This window comes from Lutra lutra, chromosome 10 (assembly GCF_902655055.1).
Source record: "Lutra lutra chromosome 10, mLutLut1.2, whole genome shotgun sequence".
NCBI classification, from domain to species: domain Eukaryota; kingdom Metazoa; phylum Chordata; class Mammalia; order Carnivora; family Mustelidae; genus Lutra; species Lutra lutra.
Window position 1 is genome coordinate 83,912,616 of NC_062287.1, and position 22,681 is coordinate 83,935,296.

The window sequence follows — 22,681 nt, forward strand, 5'->3', positions numbered from 1 at the left end:
TATAGAAAAGCATGTACTTCATGATGAATTGCATGCCAATGATTTTCCTTATTATACTAAAGAAGCCTATTGAAAAGTATCCAGAAAATGTATTTTTCATTCATTAAAACATCAGTCCCCATGACCGTGGTGCTACAGGCTTGATGATCTCTGAATTGCTTTATTTTGGCAACCGTGCATGAACACAGTGTAAACTAGAGTTTTGATTAATTCATTCACATTTAATATTGTTTTGAAACTGCTGATGGAAATAAAAAGGCAATACATTTGGGGAGCTCCCAGGTTAACTATGCCTGTAGAATGCAAACAGAGTTTAAAAGTTCAGTAAGTCAGCCCCTGGTATTCTATCTAGAATACCAGGCAATTGATTTGACTAATTATTTTCTCGATAAAATTTTCCTTGATTTATTGAAATGAATAACTTGATCTGTTCATTTGGCTTTATAGATATATAGTCTATTACATGGGGTTAGTCTGATCAATAATGATCATTGCCATTGTATAGTAGCTAAGGTGGTTGTGAATAAATTATTGTGTCCTCATCATATTTATTATTTGAATGAGATACCATGTATGAAAATCACTAAGACTGATCAGTATGTAACATACAGTAGCTATCTAACATATAATATTTACTTCATATGAGTTTCCTTTTTCTAAGCTATCCCTTAGGATGTGGTCTAGAAAAGGAGTTTTTACCCTACACCCAAAATGAATTTCAGGGGGAGTCTATAAACTCCCTAAAACTTACACTAAAGTGTTTGTGAATACACGTGCATTTTGGGGGGAAAAGAAGAAGTCTGTATCTCTAAAAAAGTTAAGGACGAATCACTGGCCTAGAGTCTTTGTACAACGAGTAATTTCCTTCCTCTCCAGGTCCAGGAATCTATTTAATCTATGTATCCTAGAATTGATATATTACTGTACTCTTCAGATTAATCATATTAACTTCTATCAGATAGGCTATCATTTAACTATTGAGAAAGTAAAATTATAATCTTTTAGAACAAGTAATTGTTAGAAACTGGGAAGTTGTATTTTGGTTAGCATAAGAAGAACATCTTGATTATATGGTTAAAGAAAGGCACTAGTTTTAAAATCATTGAGACCTAAACTCTAGGTCTCCTTTCTTTCCATTTTTATTATAAAATATTTCAATCATACAAAAAATAGTACAGTATAGTGATTCCCCCATGAACCCACACTCAGCTTCTACAATTACTATCTGGAAGTTAATAAAAGTTAACAAAAATTATCTAAATTTTATCTAGATTTACTAAAATGCAACCAAGTTTTAAAGGCCTATAGGGAAAATACCCCAAAATTCACAAGATGCAACTGCCCTCCTTAATGCCCAACACCCAATCACCCCTTCACCTCACCCACCTCCCCTTCAGCAACCCTCAGTTTGTTTCCTTGAGTTCAGCATTTTATGGTTTGCCTCCCTATTTTCATCTTATTTTTCCCCTTCCCTTCTCCTATGTTCATCTGTTTTGTTTCTTAAATTCCTCATATAAGTGAAATCATATGGTATTTGTCTTTCTCTGACTGACTTATTTCACTTAGCATAATACCTTCTATTTCCATCCATGTCATTGCAAATGGCAAGATTTTATTATTTTTGATGGCTGAGTAATATTCTATTGTGTGGAATGTGTGTGGAATGTATACACACACACATATATATATATATCTCACATGTTTTTTTCCATTCATTTGTCGATGGACATCTGGACTCTTTCCATATTTTGACTACTGTGGGCATCACTGCTATAAACATTGGGGTGCATGTGCCTCTTCAAATCACCATGTTTGTATCCTTTGGATAAATACCTAGTAGTGCAATTACTGGGTCATAGGGTAGTTCTATTTCTAACTTTTTTTGAGGAATCTCTATACTGTTTTCCAAAGTGACTGCACCAGTTTGCATTCCCATCAACAGTGTAAGAGGGTTCCCCTTTGTCCCCATTCTCATCAACATCTGTTTATTCCTGATTTGTTAACTGAGTAGTTTCCAGGTGATGAAATAAGAGTGTTGTGATTGGTGCTAAAGACCAGAAGTTATTGAGGAAGCCACTGAAAGTGGCAACTGTGTTCAAGTTTTAAAAAAACGACCTTAGAAGTCCATTTCAGTCTCTGATTAAAGAACTCATTTTGCAAACAGAGCCAGTTTATACTGCATTGAAGTCATGCTGATGTATCTCCTAAGTTGCATTCTTATTAGTAAGAAAAATGACAGCAAATGGTCTTCAAGAATTATCTTGAAGAAAGTAAGTTGCATGTATGATTTTAGGATGAGTTCAGAGTAAACCTAGTATGCCAACTATCTGACGCATGGCACTGTAACCAACATAGTGATGCTCTGTCTATTCTGGTTAAGAAAAAGTACACAAAATAGTTTTTTAAATATTTCTAACAAAATTGTCAAGTAGAAGAATCCAGTGCTTAAACTATTAACCTTTTCTTAAGCAGAACACCAAAATGTCCACTGAGACCTCTGTTCCAGTATTGCCCACACCTTTCATGTCACCGCCCTCTAAAACTCAGCCTGCATTCTACCATCTATCTCTATAATTACTGCCTTCTTTTCTTTCCCACCAGCTGTACAGTTCCTCCTTTCCTGTGTCTTTCAATAAAAACATGAGTTGTATAATCCCAGAAAATTTCAATCATATACCAAAGTAGGATACAAACCCCTCTACCCTTTACCCAGCTTCAACAATTATCAACAATTACCAATCTTGTTTGATCTCCTTCCCCAACCCACTTCTTATTCCTACCATAGATTACTTTGAAGCATCATATCATTTCATTCTTAAATATTTAGGTATGTACCTCTAAAAGATAAAAATTCTTTTATTGTAACTGTAATATCACCCCTGAAATTAACCATAATACTATCTTAATATAGTAAAATATTTAGTCAGTATTCAAATTTCTACAATCATCTCTCTCTCCTCTTATAATTTGTTTGAAACAGAATCAAAATCAGCTCAATACATTATAATTGGTTTCTATACTTCTTAAATTTCTTTTGTTAATTTCCATGTTCTTCTATAACTCTTTCTCTCTTTTTTCCTTTATTGTAATTTATTTTAGGTATTCAGTTAGGATTTTGATGACTACATGGTTTTTGTGTCATTTACCATGTTCCTTTATCTCCTATATTTCCAGTAAATTATTAGTTAGAATGAAAAACTTGATTAAATTCCAGTTACATTTTTGGGGGGAGGAACACTTCATAAATGGTATTATGTACTTCCATCAAAGGGCATATATTATCTGTTGTGTCTCTGTAATGGTAGTAGACACTGGTAACCACTGTCTAGATCAATTAATTTAATAAAGTTTACAACATAGTGGCTCCAAATTTTTTCATACCTTATTTAATTATTAGCTGGGATATTCCTATGAAGTGAAACTTCTCACCTACTATTTTGTTATCCTAAGATACAGATCATAAAGTAAGGGGGGAAAATGCCTGATTCTTCATTTCCAAGCTCTCAAAGTAACTAATTGGTTCCTTAGCATCATCTAATTGTGATCAATGAATTACTGTTATCCTTGTTTAATATCAGTATGAACATACGGATTTAAACATATTGATGAATATCAATGCACCACATTCAGTAGTCTTACTGATGCTTAAATTGTTCTGTCTTTGAACTGGGACCCTTTTCAAGCTGACTTGATTCCTTTTAAGATGACCTTAGTCTTTGACAGCACATTTGCTAACTGGTAGGAGTTCATAGACAAAGGCAAAAGGGGTTGGGGGAGAGGATAGCATAGTCAAGACCAAAGACATGAAACATGGTATGGTGAATTTAGGCAAATGCAAGTGATTTAGTAGAGCCAGGGAATCTGGGGTGAAGGAGAAGAGCAGCTATTTAGGGAAGACTGAGACGCAAAGAGGATAGAGAATCTTGTAGCGCATCACGAGATTTCTACAGGCCAATAGTAATCAACAACAGCAAGGTACTTTGACATACAGACCCACAAATACCTCAGGTATTTGTAAAGTATGAAACAATTCCTTATGAATAAAGACTACAGGTCCACATTTGAAAAATTATTTCCTCTAAAAATCAGAATATAGGTATTCAAATTTAGACCTATGCGTGGTATAATGTAATACAGTTAAAGTCACTTACAATCATGTGCACCTTAATATGCTTTTTGGAGTCAAGTGACATCTAGTATGGCAGGCACACCTGTGGGAGCGTAGCATACGTCCTTATCCTCATTCATGAGTGTTCTCATGAACTGATGATGGACCAAAGGTGGTGCTGATGATAGGGAGCCATTGAAACAATATAAGAGGGTAATACCAACATTCCTTCATTGTTTCCTAGCCAAAATCACACAGTGTAAGTGATTTCATTCAGAAATCAGTGTTTAATTTGTGTGAATATAAGGTTTTCTAGGAAAAAAAAGAAGTTCTACCTTTATTAAATTACTCCATTTTCTCCTATTTTTCTTTTATCCTTAGTAGAAAAGGACCACTTACTGGTTGGTCAACGTCTTCCTCTTTAATCACAGAGGATGTACAAATACCAGCATAATTTGCTGCTGTGATCTCCTTGTCCAGTGCAGTGCTATGAAAGGCCACAAAAGCTTTGCTATCTTCCACATAATTCCACTTTTGATTGGACGTCCCATTGTTATGTGGTTTGTATTTCTGAAAAAAAGGATAAAATATGGAGTCAAACAGACAGGAGAGTTTATGATTTGATTATAGCTGTTACATTTTCATTGCATAAATTAAGAAAGTATAGATAATGACTCATAATTCTATGCAGTAATAATCATTTATATTTAATGATTATATGTGCCATATTTTTTATATTTCTAAATATGCATCCTTTGATTTGCAAAAATGAAATCACAAAATGCAAATAATTTGGTAAATGCATTAGTTTTTTTTAAATAAGAATATCCCATGAAACTTTTTCTAACTTTTTTAAAGGATATATCCTATTTGATCTTAGTGATGTTTTTATTTTACCAATCACCAATAAACATGTAGATTGTTCCTCAAATTGTCCTTATTATAAGCAAAAAAGCAATGAATAATCATATGAATAAATTTTCATGTAAATCCATGAAAAATTCTTTAGAACAAACTCCTCAAGTACAATTGCTGATAAAATAACAGGATCATTTTTAAATATTATGAGATATCATATTAAGCTTTCTCATATCAAAATGATTTCTAGAGAGGTTATTCTAGTTTATACTTACACCAATAGTATATGATACAGCCCGTTTTCCTCACATTCTTGCCCAAACAAATTTAATAAATGAAAAATAGTGTCTTGTTGCTATTTTAATTTATGTTTCCCTGATTATTGAGATGATTTTTTAAAACTATGAGTACAAACAGTTTTATATGTAACAGAACAGCACATTTATTCTATTATAAAACTTGGCTCAAGCATAAGTAAAGAAAAGAGTAGTTTCAATTTTAGAGAATTTAAACTAGTAGATTAGTTCTAACTAAACATATCATGACACCTAAAGGAACTTTATAATGAATAGCATTCACTTTACCAAAGAGAGATTGATAGTAAAGAGGAAAATAAATGGGTCTTAAGAAAATTTAATAGGTCAGACAATAGAGGATCCCTCAGAGGCATGGAAAACAAAGACTATGTTTCAAGGAACAGAGAGTGGGGGGTCTTGTAACATTAACCTAACATGACTTGTTTTTATTATTTTACATGAACTTTAATATTTTCTCACAAACCAAATGCTTCAAGAAATAAAAGTGGAACATCAGCAAAGAAAAAATCTTGAAAGGTAATACAAATTACCTTGAGATCAAACTCACTTCTTAAAAATGGGAACGTTAGGGGAAAATGTCAATATCTATAATTTTTTGAAGCTGATTAAGGTACAGAATTTGCATCTGCATGAGGTTTTAATCTCACCGTGGCCCATGCCAAAGAGGCACCTGACAGGGAAGAATGTGATGTTATATATATGATGTCCCCTAGAATAAATTTTTTGTCCATATTTATCAGCAGGGTAGAAGATTTAATTAAGCTTTGATATTTGTCCAGATTGCTATATCCCAATTATGGATTCAGGACCTGCGAAACAAGCTGCCTCGTTGCTATTAAAAACATGGAATAAAACAAATGTACTTTGGGGATAATATATTCTGTTCAACAAAAGATGGTAAATACTATGGAGGATACAAAAAATAAATTCAGAGCAGGGGTGCTCCTAAGCTTTCTTTCCTCCTAGCAAGGAAAAACATAAATCTATTTAGGAGTGTCTTTGGTTACAAGTAAGGATGACAGATAAACAAGAAAAAAGAACTCCACAGATCTTTATCCAAAACTCAAATGAACCCAGTTTTCTCTGGAGTCTCCAAAAGCTGTTTGGCTGCTACAAGCATTTGCTAAAGTATGTTACGTGTATTTCAAATGTGTATCTTAGCAGAGTGAACATTGATGAGTTCACACCCTTTGGGAAGACCTCTCTGATCATGCTCTTTCCCTCCAGTTGCCAGGTAAGAGGGGGCTTGCGTAGGTCCCAATCAGTGAGTTTAAAACAGTTGCCTCTAACAGCTATTCACTTGACCGTAGCCGCCACTGAGACCATATGAATGCTACTGGGATAATTTTTCATGCTTGCCCTTGGATTTGATTTAAGTAACTAGCATGAGTCCTGACATGCAGCAAGCCCACAATCACCATCTGTTGGATTAAACTAAATTAAGAGCTACATGAACATGCTGAATTTGAAATCTAGGCAGACTATTGTAAATATTTTAACAATGGCATTCAAAATAGGTTTCTATGACAGCCATTATCTTTCTCCACAACAAGGAAGCACAGAGCTTTACTTAACTTTAAATAAAGGGCGATGATTACTACTTAGCCTATATATATATATCTTACCTGAATAATAACTGGATAGCCACAGACATCATTTCTTGTTTTGGTCATAGACACTGCCAGCACAAGGTCTGGGTTACTCACCAGGTGAAAGGTCCTTTGGGAAAACAGGATTAGGCTTGTTATCAAGTAGTGTAACCCGATCAGAGCTCCCTCTGTGCCACCTACCAGAGTGCTGCCTCTCAGCTCCATGCGTGCTTTGTGATAATGGATATGAATCCTTTAAGCATTTCTCCCTCACAGAAGCACAATATGAAGCTTTCTCAGTAGAGATTGCTAGAAGAACACTGCAGGAGGAAGGGGCTCCCTTGCTCTTCCTGGCTGCTGCATGGGGTTACCAGTTGGGAGTGAGGACATCCAGGGATGCTCCGCCCTAACCAGGTGCCGGGGATGTGTGGCCCCTGGGAAGCCTCACAGCCCTGGCCTGATAATCATTTGCTCGTGGCCCTCCTGACATGGACATGACATGCTCTAAACCTTCTGCCTCTCCAGCACCCTGCTCCTTTTCCATACCTGTGTGCCCCTAAACCAGTTGCACCCCTGCATATGTTCCAGAGGGCTACTTCCTGCTAGCAGAGCAACCACAGACCAGGTCTGGTCAGGCAGACCAACAGACTTTTGCCATCCAGTTAGCTGTATCTGTACCTTTTCTAATGAGTTCTGAACTCCGGCCTTGGGAAAGGCCTGATTTCAAATTTGTCCTCAACTCCCTCAGCCCCAGAGGACCATACACTGGATTTTTTTTTTTTAATCTAATAGTTACTCTTTCATCATTGTTTAATTCTTTATGTTTCACATCTTCTTGAAATCACAGTGTGGTTTTTGTCTCCAAATTGAACCCAGACCGATATACCCTCCTTACCTCCTGCTATTTAATCGTGTGGCAGAACGATTAAGAACATGGATTCTCGAGCCAGAGGGCTCAAGTTTGAATCCTGAATCTACTTCTTAGTAGCTATATGGCTTTGGTTAACAATCCCACACCTTTGTTTCCTCATCTGTAAAATAGGATAATGATGCTTGCCTCAAAAGAGTCTTGTGGGAATGAAATGAATTAATGAACAGAAAATACATAGAATATTGTTTGGCACACGTCACTTAGAATGAGCCACTATTATTAATGGTTGTGATTTTTTTATAGCTTTTCCTCCAATTCTCTTTTTCTAAAGGACTATTCCCTAAAAGTCCAAGATATATGTTGAATATTGTTAAGTTGTCTTGTATAGGAGCTCACATAAAGCCACTTTGACCGAAAGAAGGAAAGAAAATTATTGAGCTAAAATCCTCAAATTCTTCTCCTTGCATCACTTAAAAGCAAAGTAAGCCAAACATTCAAGGAAACTGTCTGTATAGAAAAAGTCCATTCTTTATGTCTGTCAACATAGTTACATTACACACACACCAGCAGTGGCATTCCTGCTGTGGAAAATATAACTCGTCCTATAAAATTTAATGATGTGGGAGTGAAGGGGAGAGGAGAAGGTGAGAAAGGGTCTGTTATAAAAGTAATATATTTCTCCTTTCAAGACTTAAAAAAATTCCAGATATCTAATTTAAACTTCTGTACTATAAATAAATATAAAACAACATAACCTCACTGTAAAGAATTTACGAAGAACTGGAAAATAGAGTAAAAATTGTAACAGACTTTTAGGCATTACTCATATTACTACAAGATAATCCCTGTTAATCTTGCAATGTATTTCTTCCTTCTATTGTTAATTAATGATGTATCATTTTAAATTAAAAAATGGGTATTGGATCTCATTAAATACCTTTTTAGCATTTATCAAAACTGGGAACTGCACGAGAGCTGCTATTCTCTACTCTTCACCTGTTTAACCTCGCCATTCGCATAGCTTGGGTCTTGCATTTTCATTGACACTCAATATTATTCATGTGAATGAATGATCGTGCATCTCCTGCAATGACCTATTGAGATGCCAACATCTGTTACCTGGCTATCTATGTGTCTGCTGCTTAGAACAGCCGTAGCAACTTCTCCCATGCTTCAGTGCCATGCTGAGCCGTGATAATGTTGGTTTCCCTTTTCATTTTTGAACAGTACCATCAACTGACACTGGCCTTAGCAGGAATGCTTAAGTTTTGCAGGAAGCTTGAGTTTATGGATCTGTACATAAAACACACTATGTGCCAAAAGGCAGTGTGAGACCTTCTTCTGTGTCCCAGGGATATCTCGCACGATACCACAGCCCCTTCCACAAACCTAGGGAATGAGTGCTTGCAAGTCAGTGTCCCGGGTCCCAGCGTACCTAGCTTTGAAATCAAATGATCAAGTGATTAAGGAAATTTTAAAGATCTCTTGTAGCTCCAAAGCCCATGACACTGTATTTTCCCCTGTATAATTCTGGGTCCCGTTGAGGGTATTTTCATCCCCGAGCTTACATATTTCCCTTTAGAAGCCAAACGATTAATTCAGATTTTGCCAGAGTTGGAAATGGGAGAAAGATGCCAGGTTATCTCAAAAGTTGACCTGGACCATTCTTCTGTGTGGCTGGAAACCAAGTGAGTCTCTGGCAATTTCCAACTGGGTTCAAGGAGGACCTCCACTGTAATACAGTAAGCTAAAGCAGTGAGATGTATTACTAAATTCCAGAAATGTAGAGCCTATTAGCACTACCTCTGCGGGGATTTTCATGTGTTTGATCTCAGCTGAAGCACCAGCTCCCAGAACGCCGCCCTTAATCACCATTTGCAGCAGAATGAATGAATTCTGGTCCCATATAACAAATCATTCACAGGGACAAAAACTTGCCTCTTAGCTCCCTGTCATAAGGTTAGCTTAGCTAGGATGAACAAGGCAAAGGAACACATTCACAGGTCTAGCTACAGGTTGGCTTTTCAACCTTCTTGAAAACAAGTCCAGTAAGTGTTCCTTGCTGGTACTTGGCTCATCTTAGACAGTGAACAGTGAGACTTGCTCCCTTCCTGCCCATGCTGGGCTGCTGCTCTTGCCCACTAAAGCTTGCACAGTCTCTGTCAAAGCAGCAGTTCCTAAACCTTTCACATCATACACCTTTTGAGAAGCCAATGAAAATCACACCTCTTCCCTGGGGTGGGGGGAAAAAATGTATCACACAGATGTCAAGAGATTGAAGAGGCCCCAGAGGCTCACCATAAAAGACTAACGACTGAATTTGAAACAAACCAATCTAAAAACCAAGGAGTTGTTTTCTTTCTGGTTAAAGATATGTTCGTATATGAACAAAAACAGAGAAGAAGAAGCCAGAAGAAGCCACCACGACGCAACAGGTGTCAACACGCTGCCATTCTCATCTCATCCATTCCCTCCAACTTTTTACATTTTTGCTTTTGCTAGAGTATTTTAATGCAAGTCTGACCTACTTCTTCATTTTATCTGTAAATACTATGATATATATACCAGTGGTCAGAATTTTTCTTTATTTAAACATAGCCATTGAACTATTAGGACACCCAACAAAATTAATAAGACTTCTTTTGTGTCATCTGGCACCCAGGCTTTTCCTCTAATTGTCTTAGAAATAACTTTTGAGAGTGGTCAGCTTGAATCTGGATCCAAACAAGGGCCAGCCATGAGGTTAGACTGGATTGATATATTTGTTAAGGTAAGAATTCATTTTCACTGTGTAAGCAGAAGCTGTATCCATTGGTTATTTGATGGAAATAAGGAACGGCAGAAAAGTGTGCTTGTGGGGAGGGGCAGGAGATTGAGTTACTGAAAAATACTGCACCATTTTTTAAAATGGGGACTCCTTAAGTTCTTACTTGATCCTTTCAGATCATAAAAAAAGAATCAGATGGCAGCCCAGTTTTCTCTTAATTTCCATAGCCAGTTAAAACTATGAACCCAGTAGGTCAGATTTCACATTCCTTAACTGAACTGACAGTGGATAACTTATGTATAGACTACTGAACATTTACATTTGATTTCACTCTCTTTTTCTTCTCTGAGTAGGATTAAAAAAAGGCATTGGCTACCTTCAATAGAAAATCCAAAGTCCCCACATATACTCCCGCTGCTCTGCGGGTACCATACCAGATCTCTTAGGCTGCCATTCATATATTTGGTATATTGACACCCAGTATAATGGGTTTACCTGCTGCCTTTCTTGTGCATCCATCGTTGATGACTATCATCTGTTTTTTTCTCCACCAAAACTACCTCCGTGCCTGAGCGCAGATCAGGACCTCGAACTCCCAAAACTAGCTGAGGAGCAGCACAGCTTATAATTTGCCCATCTCTGTATTCAAACTGCTGGCGGCAAAGCTTCTGCAATTTACTCTGCTTTGGAGAATGGCTGAGAAAAAGAAAATCCCATTAGAGGCCGAAAAATGTCCTGTGCACTCAGTGTGCTGGAGACGGCAAGCTCTGTTGCTGAGAGACCCGATGCGAACCGAATGCACGGATCCTGGTGAGGCATTACCTTTGGGACAGCAGCACCGCTATCGCCTGGCAGGGCCAAGCAGATGGTAAGAGCAGAATTCTGAGTTTATTCTGTAACAGGAATAAATGTCCATCCAAGAGAATATGAGAAACTCATCAGCATAGCAGAAAGAAACTGAGTTGAAGAGGGAATTTAGTTAAAGGGAAAAGGAATGGGAAAAGGAGAGGGCCAGGTAGAAATGGAAAAGGGAAAAACAAAGGTGTTCAAATCAGGGTTGTTTCTAGCCTCAGTCTAGTCTCCCTGCAAATAGAATGCCATTCTCCAAATTTTTCAATCTTCCCATAGAATATCATAAAAGAGAATGATATGCTAATAAGTTAATTCAAAGGAATCTCCTGCTTAAGGAGCTTAAGGCAATAAGCAGACTTATGAAATATATTAAACATCACAATGCATTGTCAATTAAGTTAATCTATAAATATCTACGAAGCCCCTAGTATGTGCATGGGGCAATGCTAACTGTTGAAATGCCAAAGCCGTTTGATTTATACAAAATGCCATAATGGTAAGCAAATGTCTAAAGGTTATGAAATAATACAAAGTACTATAAATTCCCGTTATTTCATTGGACATTGACCAGAAAAAAATAAAGTTAAAAAGGAAGAAACTACATTTTACTAATTTCTTAAAGACATTAGGGCATCTTACATGTTTATTCTTAAGATCATTCACACATTTGTTCAACAAATACATAGGCTTTATGTTATTAGGATGCAAAGGTGGATAAGCTTACTGCTTAATATAAAAGACACACAAGTGAACAAGAAATTATATTACATGGCGCAAAATAAGCTAAGGGGAGAAGGGCCTTCCCACAGATACTTGCAAACACTTAGTAAAAAACCCAAGACACAAATGTGTATGTTAATATAAATGGCGGCTAGCAGTAATGCAAACCCTGAGGAATCATTTCGCCCTAGAATGAGCAAATCTAAGACCATGCAGAAATCTCTAATGAGAATTCCTTGCAACTTTTTACCTGTGTTTCTTCTGTGGTTCCACATTTTCAAAGAGTTCTTCTTCCATTTTCTTTGGAAGACTGTCATCCTCATCAAAGTCATGAGGAGTTTCCTGCCAGGCATACCTGAGAAGTGTGTGACAACCTTTCATTCGGAGATGGGCTCTTGCATGTGAATCTCTACAGAAGTAAACACAAGTCTAAGAATTCTGATTTTTACTCACAGAATTTTCTCTGAGGTATAGTCTGATCATATCCTAAAGGATGTTGATGAATCTGTAAATCACATTTCTATTATGGTGCCTAACATTGCAAATCCACCTCCCACTAATACATAATTTCAATCTTTTAATATAAGGCTACAAATAAAATTCCCCAATTACATAATAAATAGCACTCATCTTTATCTATTCAGGGAAAAATGGGGCCATGTATTATATTTCAAAAACTGTAAGATTGGGGCATCTTAGTGGCTCAGTCGGTTGAGCATCAGACTCTTGATTTCACATCAGATCATGACCTCAGGGTTGTGAGATTGAGCCCCGCATCGTGCTCCACGCACACTCCACATGGAGCCTGCTTAACATTCTCTCTCCCTCTCCCTTTGCCCCTTCCTTCCTCTAAAAAAAAAAAAAAAAAAAAAAACCTGCAAGATTAAGACTGCTCAGTAGTTTAAGAAATTCATAATGAATGTGTAATGAGATTCCTTCTGCCTACTCCAGAAGTGGGTCATAATTCTGTCTGGAACAGGACAGCCTAGATTACTGCATTTCCTAAAGTTTACTCATTAGACAATGTTAAGAAATCTTAATTAACTTAACTTTTCCTCTCAAATCTAGGGAAGCTCAAATAGCATCGGCACAGACGTGCAAACTTTTGATAAAGAATAAGTTACTAAAACACTTAAATAGTCATAGTTTGAGTAACTGAGTCATCAGCCTTCTGGTTTCTTATTATGATGACCACGTGAACAGGAGCTTAGCCACCATACAGATCTATCACTATCATATTCTGGAGCACTGTTGAAGTACATTTGCTTCCAAGAGATCACAACACAATATGAAGATTGCTCCACTCAAGGCGGGATAAATATACAGGCAAAGCTGTGAGCATATTCTAGCAGTCTAACTATGCATACGTGTGAATAAAGCTGGAGGGGAGTGGGTAGGTGGCAATTGTCAAGGTGTTCCTAGTATTGATATAACTGGAAGCAATATAAATTACCAAAATCTTCGGGGTCAATTCCTGTGTTGGCACAGCAGACCATACACTTTTCAAATGTAACACAAATATTATACGTGGATATGAAATTGGAGGGTGACAGCTGCCTTGTTCAAATTGTGCACAAGCGGCTGGCTCAAGTCAAAAATCTTCCCAGGAGTTAAAAAACAACAGTGCCATCTAGTGTTAAAAATAAAAAACACAGCTTTCCCACCAACTTTATTTCTTCGAGGAAAACAGAGAAGGAAAAAGTCATTCTTAGTTACAACACATTCAGCAAGGTGTAAACAAGATCCTTCCTCCAAGTCCAGATGTTTAATTTTCTAACTTGGAATTTATCTGTATTCTCTTTGGCTTCCAGGCAAATGAAGTACAGTCTAGCCACTTTAGAACAGCTCTTTTTAAATATACCTTGCTTTATAAATTCATTAATTTTCCATTCCCTCATGTACCTAATCATTCCATAGTTAGTCACTCATTCTTTTAAATGATGTTTCTTGAACATCTGCTATATGATAGGCACAGAGTTCTAAGTGATGAACAAAACAGGTAAGTTCTCAGGGTTTCTGGAGCTTACATTCTAGTGGTCAGAAGAGATATAACAGACAAGTCTGTTATATAAGCATGAATAAATATGAATAAATAATATAAACGCCATAAGTGGAATAAAACAAGATATTGTGATAGAAACTAGCCAGCGTGGGGTAGGGTTTACTTAAACAATGGAGTCTGAGAAGGCTCCTCTGAGAGAAAATGTTTGAGTTGAGAGGTGGAAAATGGGAGGGAGCCATCCATGTGAGGTTCTAGAGAGAGAACCTTCTGGAAAAAGAGAATAAATAGAGAGGTTCTGAAACAAGAATATGCTTGGTTCATTTGAGGAACAGAAAGACACTATTGTGCCAGGTATAAAGTGAGTGAGAAAGGTAGTAAGTGAAAAGGCTTAAGAAGGGGGAAGGGCCTGCCTGTAATTCAGTAAGGAAATAGGAAAGTTCTCCCTGAGCTCCATGTTAAAAAAGTCTTTTCTTTCACAAGGCAGCAAAGCTGAGGTGAGTGCTTCCAGAGTTTCTTTTCTATTTTGCTTATTTTTATTAACAGAAATCTTGACACAGAATCCAACTATCAAAAAGGTTCCTTCTAGATCTATGTTTACCCTCTTGCTTTACGGATATCCCTCCTTAAATCATCCCACTTTTCAAATAAGTAAAACTTCCAAACAAACAAATTTGAGAAATTCTGGGGAAATCTTCAAGTGACTCTGTAACATAAGATGATTTAGGATTGAGTCATCAAAAGTGTCTCAAAGAACTAGTGAAAGCTAGCCCAGAAAAGAGAGAAACCAGTAGCCTGATGATGATGAACTTTGCATATTTTAAGGACTTTTAAGTAGAAGAGGAAGGGTATAAACAGAAACAAATGAAACCATAGGACAGAGATGTTCTAAATAATTTCTACACTAGAATGGACTGCCTTATCAAAAGGAATAAAATCTTGCCCTTTGCAACCACATAGATGGAACTAGAGGGTATTATGCTGAGCGAAATAAGTCAATCAGAGAAAGACAATTATCATGTGATCTCTCTGATATGAGGAATTTGAGAGGCAGGGCAGGGGGTTGTGGGGGGTTAGGGAAGGAAAAAATGAAATAAGATGGGATAAGAGGGAGACAAACCATAAGAGACTCTTAATCTCACAAAACAAACTGAGGGTTGCTGGGGGGTGTGGTGTTATGGACATTGGGGAGGGTATGTACTATGGTGAGTGATGTGAAATGTGTTAAGACTGATGATTTCCAGACCTGTACCCCTGGGGCAAATAATAGATTATACGTTTTAAAAAAAAAAAAAAGGGCTGCTTGCGAAGTAGTGATCTCTCTGTTACGATGAGTATTCAACAAGAGATGGCATCAAAAGAGCCTGCCTGGAATGTGCGGGAGATTCCTGCCCTTTGTTTTGAGCGGACTCAAGAACTCCAGGCCTTGAAGAAATCTAAAAATTAGAACAATGTGGATCTTTGCTCTCAAAGATGTTCTTTCTGTTTTTCTCACTTTCTGTTTACTTTTTTCCCATGGGCAGTCTAATAACTCAGAGGCCAGATGATACATTCTTCAGAAATTCTCTAGCCAATGAGGAATAGACCCATTTAGGCCAAATCATTTCTCTCTGAAAAAGGCCTTCTGGTGCTTTTGTGAGTGTCAAGACATGGGACCAGATGAATCACTCATCAAGATGAAGGGGTTTGTTTCCTAAAATAAAATTGATGTTCCTACAATAGAGGATAGAAGCAGTCTTTTAAAATGGTTTGTAAAATAGTTTCAAATGACATGTAAATTAATTTTCACTGTTATCACAAGGGTAGTTGACTATCTATATATGGTTTTAGAATTTGGAAACTCATTCAATTGTTCCTTCATTTATTCAGTAGAGGATGATTAAAGTCATCTACCCTGGTCTTCACAGAACAAGCCGGACAAGGGGTTTTGCCCACAAGGAATTACAGGGGTGGGGGGAGAAGTACTGCTAAGAACAGTGCTCCATACAATCATTACCATGATTGATTTCAACGATGAAGACTCATTCCACACATGAGTACAAGGCGGGTCAGGGCACTTCAGACGGAGAGCAACAAATAAGGGGCTCCTCTGAGCCTGCAGTGGTGCACAAGCAGAATATGCCATATTCAGTGGCCGCTTGTCGTTGCTGAGCTGGAGCTTGTTTGCGTGTCAGGAAGAAAAAGTGTGGAGTGGAGGTAGGCGTGGGGTGCAAATGAGGGTCCATGACGGGCCTGGACTCAGGTCAGAAGGGCTTGGTACTACAGAGTAAATGTTTTTTCTATCTGCAGTAGGTAGCCACTGAAGAACTGTAGAAAAAAGGTTATGTTTAGAAAGATAATTGGGGGCACCTGGGTGGCTCAGTGGGTTAAAGCCTCTGCCTTCGGCTCAGGTCATGATCTCAGGGTCCTGGGATCGAGCCCTGCATCGGGCTCTCTGCTCAGTGGAGAGCCTGCTTCCTCCTCTCTCTCTCTCTGCCTGCCTCTCTGCCTACATGTGATCTCTGTCTGTCAAATAAATAAAATCTTAAAAAAAAAAAAAAAGAAAGATAATTGTCTGTAGATGGAACTTGGAGGTGAACTGGGAAGAGGAGAAAAGGAAGAGAGAGACCAATCTGGAAATCACTTCAGTGACCCAGGATGACGACTGTATTTTAACATGCATCTGGCTTGAACCTATATTAATTTAATTGTTCCTGGAGTTGATGTTAATGGAAACAAAACATGATGGATTCCTCAAATAATTTGCAATTCTAAAATTCTAGTCTTTTAAAAATAGTAGTATAATAATAAAATCACTGCAAGTAGATCATTGTGATGGTTGAACATTGAAGCTCCAGCTCGATCTTTTTGCCAGAAAACTAATTAAATCCTAGCTCTTGGGGTGCCTGGGTGGCTCAGTGGGTTAAAGCCTCTGCCCTCGGCTCAGGTCATGGTCTCAGGGTCCTGGGATCGAGCCCCGCATTGGGCTCTCTGCTCAGCAGGGAGCCTGCTTCCCCCTCTCTCTCTGCCTGCCTCTCTGCCTACTTGTGATCTCTCTCTCTCTCTCTCTTTCTCTGTCAAATAAATAAATAAATAAATATCTTTTTTTTAAATAAAAAATAAATAAAAAAATAAATCCTAGCTCTTCATCTGACATCCATATCACAAATGTGGCACGAGTTCCCTGCTTGGGCTGTGTGCTGTTGAGCTAATAAGCTAAGTTCAGAGAGGAACCAGGTAGTTTCTCTGGCCATGCTGATTACTTACAGAATTTCACCGGAAGCTTTTTCTGTTGTTAAAGCATTTTCTTGCATTTGCTTTTCCTCTGGTCCTATCATTTGCTTCTCTTCTCCAAAAATTGCTACAGGTTTATGCACAGCAAGCTTGGCTCCAGACACAATGTCACTTTGGACTTCTAAAACAAGAGCTGAGCAGAAATGCACAGATTGCAAAGACATATCAGTTATGATTGCAGAACACTAGGAATTGGAAAACACATGTTAAAGGAAGAATGGAGACAATTTTCAGCTATTTGGTCTAAGAGAACACTGATAGTTGCTCTTTAATAAACTGGATTTCACTTAATTTTTGTAGATTCTTTCCCCCCAAGATATTCGCAGTCAAAATTATTAAAATTGGGGCTAGCATCTAAAATATACAAAGAATCATAAAATTCAATATCTAAAAACAATCTGATTAAAAAATGGGCAGAGGACCTGAACAGACATTCTTCCAGAGATGACATACAGATGGCCAACCTACACATGAAAGGATGCTCAGTATCACTAAGCATCAGGGAAATGCAAATCAAATCAAATCAAAATCACAGTGAGATATCATCTCACACCGGTCAGAATGTCTATTAACAAAACAAACAACAAGAAAAAAAAGATGCTGAGGAAGAGAGCCCTAGCACATATTGATAATATACACTGACGTACCCACTACAGAAAACAATATGGAGGCTCCTCAAAAAATTAAAACTACAACTACCATATGATCCAGCAATTCCACTTCTAGGTATTCATCCAAAGAAAATGAAAACACTAATTTGAAAAGACATAAGCACCCCTATGTCCATCACAGTGTTATTTATAATATCCAAGACATGGAAACAATCTAAGTGTCCATCAACAAATGAATGGATTTAAAGAAGAGGTATATAGATAATGGAATATTATGCAGTCATAAAAAATGAAATCTTGCCATTTGTGTCAACATGGCGGTACCTCGAGGGTATTTTGAAAAGTAAAATAAGTCAGACAGTAAAAGACACATACTGTATTATTTCACATACATTTCACTTACATCTAAAAAACAAAACAAATAAAACAAAAGTGAAACAGACTCATAGATACAGAGAACAAGCTGATAATTGTCAGAAGGATAGAGGGATGAATGAAATAGATGAAGGAGAGTAAGAGGTATAATCTTCCAGTTATAAAAATGGTCAGACATGGGGATGCAATATATGGCATAGGGAATATAGTCAATAATATTAAAACAACTCTGTATGGTGACAAATGGTAACTAGATTTATGGCACTGACCATTTCATAATGTATATACATATCAGATCACTATGTTATATACCTGAAACAAATATAGCAACATAGGTAATTACCCTTCAATTTTAAAAATGCCTAAAAGAAAAAAAAAAGGTACTAAAGGATATGTCTTTCCAAAAAATGTTAGTTATTGTAAATTCTAACCATTCAAATGGGTATATTATTTAGATATATGTCTCTAGATCATTCTCTAGGATCCCAGATTCCTCACTGAAGTACCTAATGCCTTGAAAGACACATGCCAAACTTACTGTACAACATTCAATATATGTAATAGGGAAAAGTTTTAAATTATATTAATGATTTTTCCCTTTTGATTTTCTATGTATAGGACCTTTGTCCTTCCTGGGGCAGGCCTAAGGGAAGGAGGAAGACCACAAGCTGATGAGAAAGGTTACAAAGGAAAGCAAAAGTACGAAGATAGTTACGACACTCAAGCACAGCCTGATAAGCCCATAAGACAAGGGCTGTGTAAATCAGGATGACGCTATCATAATTTAGGATTCTTCTAAATTCTGTGAGCTTCCATTTAGCATATCAAAGCTTTAACCTCAAGGTTGACCTGGGGAAAACCCACCATTTCTGAGCCCGAGGGAGACAGAAGCTAGAGGAAGGCGGAAAACCAGTGTTGGATGTCATGATTCCTCCTACAGGCTTCACTTCAGGCATCTAAGCTACACCAAGGAAACACGGAGGACACTGTCCATTATTCAGAAGCCTGTGACAAGTCACCTCTCCAGTTGCCCTCACTACTCCAACCTGAGGCACAGCCCTGTCAACCTGGATCTGGTTTCTGAGGCATGCAGCCATGACCCAAGATTTGCTAAGAGTCATGCTAGAGAGCTTTCCAGAAGTGGTTGTCAAGGAGGGGTGAAGGGGTCCTCTAGTAAGAACAGAGATGAACACTCAGCCATAGCCAGGCTTCAGGCGGGCCAAAGGGAGCAGAGTAGAGTGTCTGAGTCTGAGTCAGGCAGGAAGCATCACCCACCCAAAGCACTGTCTGGGCCAAAAGAATGGCACACAGTCACCTAGCCATGGACATCAGTCACCAAGACTCAGAAAGCAAGAGACTCCCTTCCATCTGAGAGAGGAACTAAAGAGAGACTCTGGGGACTGGGGAATCTGAAAGATTTCCCTAAAGGGACTATTCAAATTAATGGATGAGACAAAATTTAAACCTCACTGGAAATTTTGTTTTTCTTAACAGAAAACAAAGAATTCCTGATTTGTTAAAGACAAAATAAATTACATTTTCTTTACACATCCAAAGTGTAGTGTGAATTAAAATACACAATCCTGTTAAATATATAATTTTGTCTAAAGAGCTAAACAGCAGGATATAGGAGTGAAATACAATTTATTTAAACAAATTTAATTTTAAAAAGTAGGATCATGCATTAATCTTGGCCACATATATTATGGTAAATAATTCCAATGCTTACCCTCTATCTTACGTATACTGCAGAAAGTTTGGATTTTAGAAATATCTGATGTTAAGTTCCTCAGGAAGATTTGCTTCTTTTGCTGAGCAGTGGACACATCAGGATTGATCCAGTGTTCTCCACATGAAGCATATACCTAGCAAAGGAGTGAATCTCTGATCCCAAGTAAAACTGTTCATAGCAGTGTTATCAGTAATAACCAAACCCAGCCAAAAGTACAAACAAAATGTCCTATAATAGGCAAATGGTTAAACAAACCATGATGCCATGGACTAATCGTTATAAAAAGGCAAAACTGTTGGTGCATGTAACAACTTTGAAGGATCTCAAGGGTTTTCCACCAAAAACAAAAGAAAAAAAAAAGTATTTCTCCATACTATCTTTGCAACTTCCTGTGAATCTAAAATTTTTCCAAATTAAAGTTTTATGAAATAATTTTTTGAAGGAAGGAAAGGAAAAAAGGACAGGAGGGAGGGAGGGAAGGAGGGAGGAAGGAAAGGGAGGTAGGTATATATTAGGGCTCTGTAAACTGTGGCTGAGGCCCAGATCTGGCCTGCTGCCTGTCTGTGTAAATAGAGTTTTATTAGAACACAGTTATGCCCACTCATTTCCATGCTGTCTGTCACTGCTTTTGTGTTTCACAATGGCAGGAGCTGATGTTTCATTAGAGATCATATGGTCTGTAAATATTTATTAACTGATCTTTTGCAGAAGAAGTTGGACAAAACCACTGGTATTAATGAACTTGTAATATATTAATGTGGCTATTTCTAGACATTGAGATTATGGATGATAGCTGTTCTTCATGCTGCTTATATTTATTTCTTAAATGAATTCGTATTTCTTCAAAGTAAGAAAAAAATAGAGGGATGTATTGAGAACACTCAGTAGGAAGAAAAATGCCACTTGGTGCTCTTCCGTGGCCCCACGATGGTGCTTATACACACCCCGTATGACGACTTGGGAAAAACTTTCTCAAAAATTTCTTCTGTTTGAACAACAGGCTTCCTTTTTTCCTCTGGACACACATGTAACTGTTGATGTTTCTATCTCTGCGTCGGCTGCCCAGAACAGTGACAGGTTTGTTTCGAGCAAATGCATGGAATCTTGTAAACAGTCACTCCTGGCTCCATGCTTTCATTCATACTCCCTTCGCCCTGGTGGCCCCATCTACTTATCCTTACATTAAATTTATCCTTCTGTATCTTAGGTTTAAATGCAATCTACCTTGAGTTCTTTCTGAAATAACACAGTGAGTTAACACACCAGCAAAAGCAAAGAAAAAAATTAAAAACCAACAAACTAAAACCTTGGCAGTGACAGTGTTAGAATTCAAAAGAGATCTCCCCAGGTTCCAAGAACACAGACTTTCCCCTATGCCATGCTGCTTCTGTTATTAGTCGTCAGTACTATAACAAATAGCATGGAGGACAAGGGGAGTTAGAGAGGAGAAGGGAGTTGGGGGAAATTGGAAGGGGAGGTGAACCATGAGAGACTATGGACTCTGAAAAACAATCTGAGGGTTTTGAAGGGGCGGGGGGTGGGAGGTTGGGGGAACCAGGTGGTAGGTATTGGAGAGGGCACGGATTGCATGGAGCACTGGGTGTGGTGCAAAAACAATGAATACTGTTACATTGGGGGAAAAAAAATAAATAAATAAAAAAGACTCGCTCAAGGGGTCTTTACACTCAGGGCCTGAACTGAGTTCTGATTCTATGGTGTGAGCTCGGTTCTCTGTTCAAAGAATTTTCAGGCATCAGTCAGGCAAGTTTTCTTTTCAAGCTGATATCTCAAATTCCATAAATGGGAGAAAAGGCTGACTGCTAAAGTCCTTCTTCTCAGTCATCTCCAGTCACCCAGGTAGGCTGTGCAAAACACTAGATATAATTTTTTTCTGGAAGAGTGAAATTATCATTTAGTAAGAACACTAAACAACTACACTTTGAAAGCCTCAAAAAGAAGAGAGGATCTGCCTTTCAGAGTAGGAGACAGAAATCACAAGTGGTTAATAATCCGGTCTTGTCTAGCTTCCACCCTCATTTCTAAAGTGGGGATCATGGCAGCATCCATCCCACAGGGTCATCCTGATCCTTAAATAAGTTTATTCTTAGAAAGCCCTGAAAATCATGCCTGACAGTAGCTCTCAACCGTGAGCTGTTAGCATGCCTTTCTGAGGGCTGCTGAGTAAGGCTAACTCAGAGAAAATAAGGGGAGAAGCAGTTAGTGTTTGAAGTCCTGTATGTTAAAATGTTTGTCTTTTAGTTGTATGTGTGGCTCATATTCCAGTTTCACATTCATATCTTTACCAGTTCATCCCTTTGAAGGTCTTTTAAGGCAAAGATTTCTTTCCTTTTTCATTGAACAATCTCCGAGCTGCAGAAGGTAATTTAAAATTCAGTGCACCTGTAGTAAGAGACACAAAAATTGAGCTTGTAGATAGAAGGCTTCCGGCAGAGAAGAGAGAAAATGTGAGAAATCAAGGGTCTGGACCATCAGTGCCTACTCCTGCTGCACACTGGTGAGACCATCCAGAGGTGGGCCCTGGAGCCCATCAGACCCCTCTGGAGACTCATCCACCCTATCCAAGCTGTGGGACTTGGGCAAATTAACCT

General features: G+C 37.9%; 1 protein-coding gene across 1 annotated transcript in view; it reads right to left on the reverse strand.

The window, feature by feature from the left end:
* DCDC1 (doublecortin domain containing 1) overlaps window positions 1-22,681 on the reverse strand; it is a 433,096-nt gene that overhangs the window by 44,878 nt on the left and 365,537 nt on the right. The window contains 9 exon segments of the mRNA XM_047690790.1: window positions 4,508-4,678; window positions 6,909-7,002; window positions 11,006-11,206; window positions 12,333-12,491; window positions 17,328-17,487; window positions 20,070-20,205; window positions 22,376-22,416; window positions 22,419-22,462; window positions 22,464-22,472. Coding sequence (XP_047546746.1) covers window positions 4,508-4,678; window positions 6,909-7,002; window positions 11,006-11,206; window positions 12,333-12,491; window positions 17,328-17,487; window positions 20,070-20,205; window positions 22,376-22,416; window positions 22,419-22,462; window positions 22,464-22,472 — 1,015 coding nt within the window.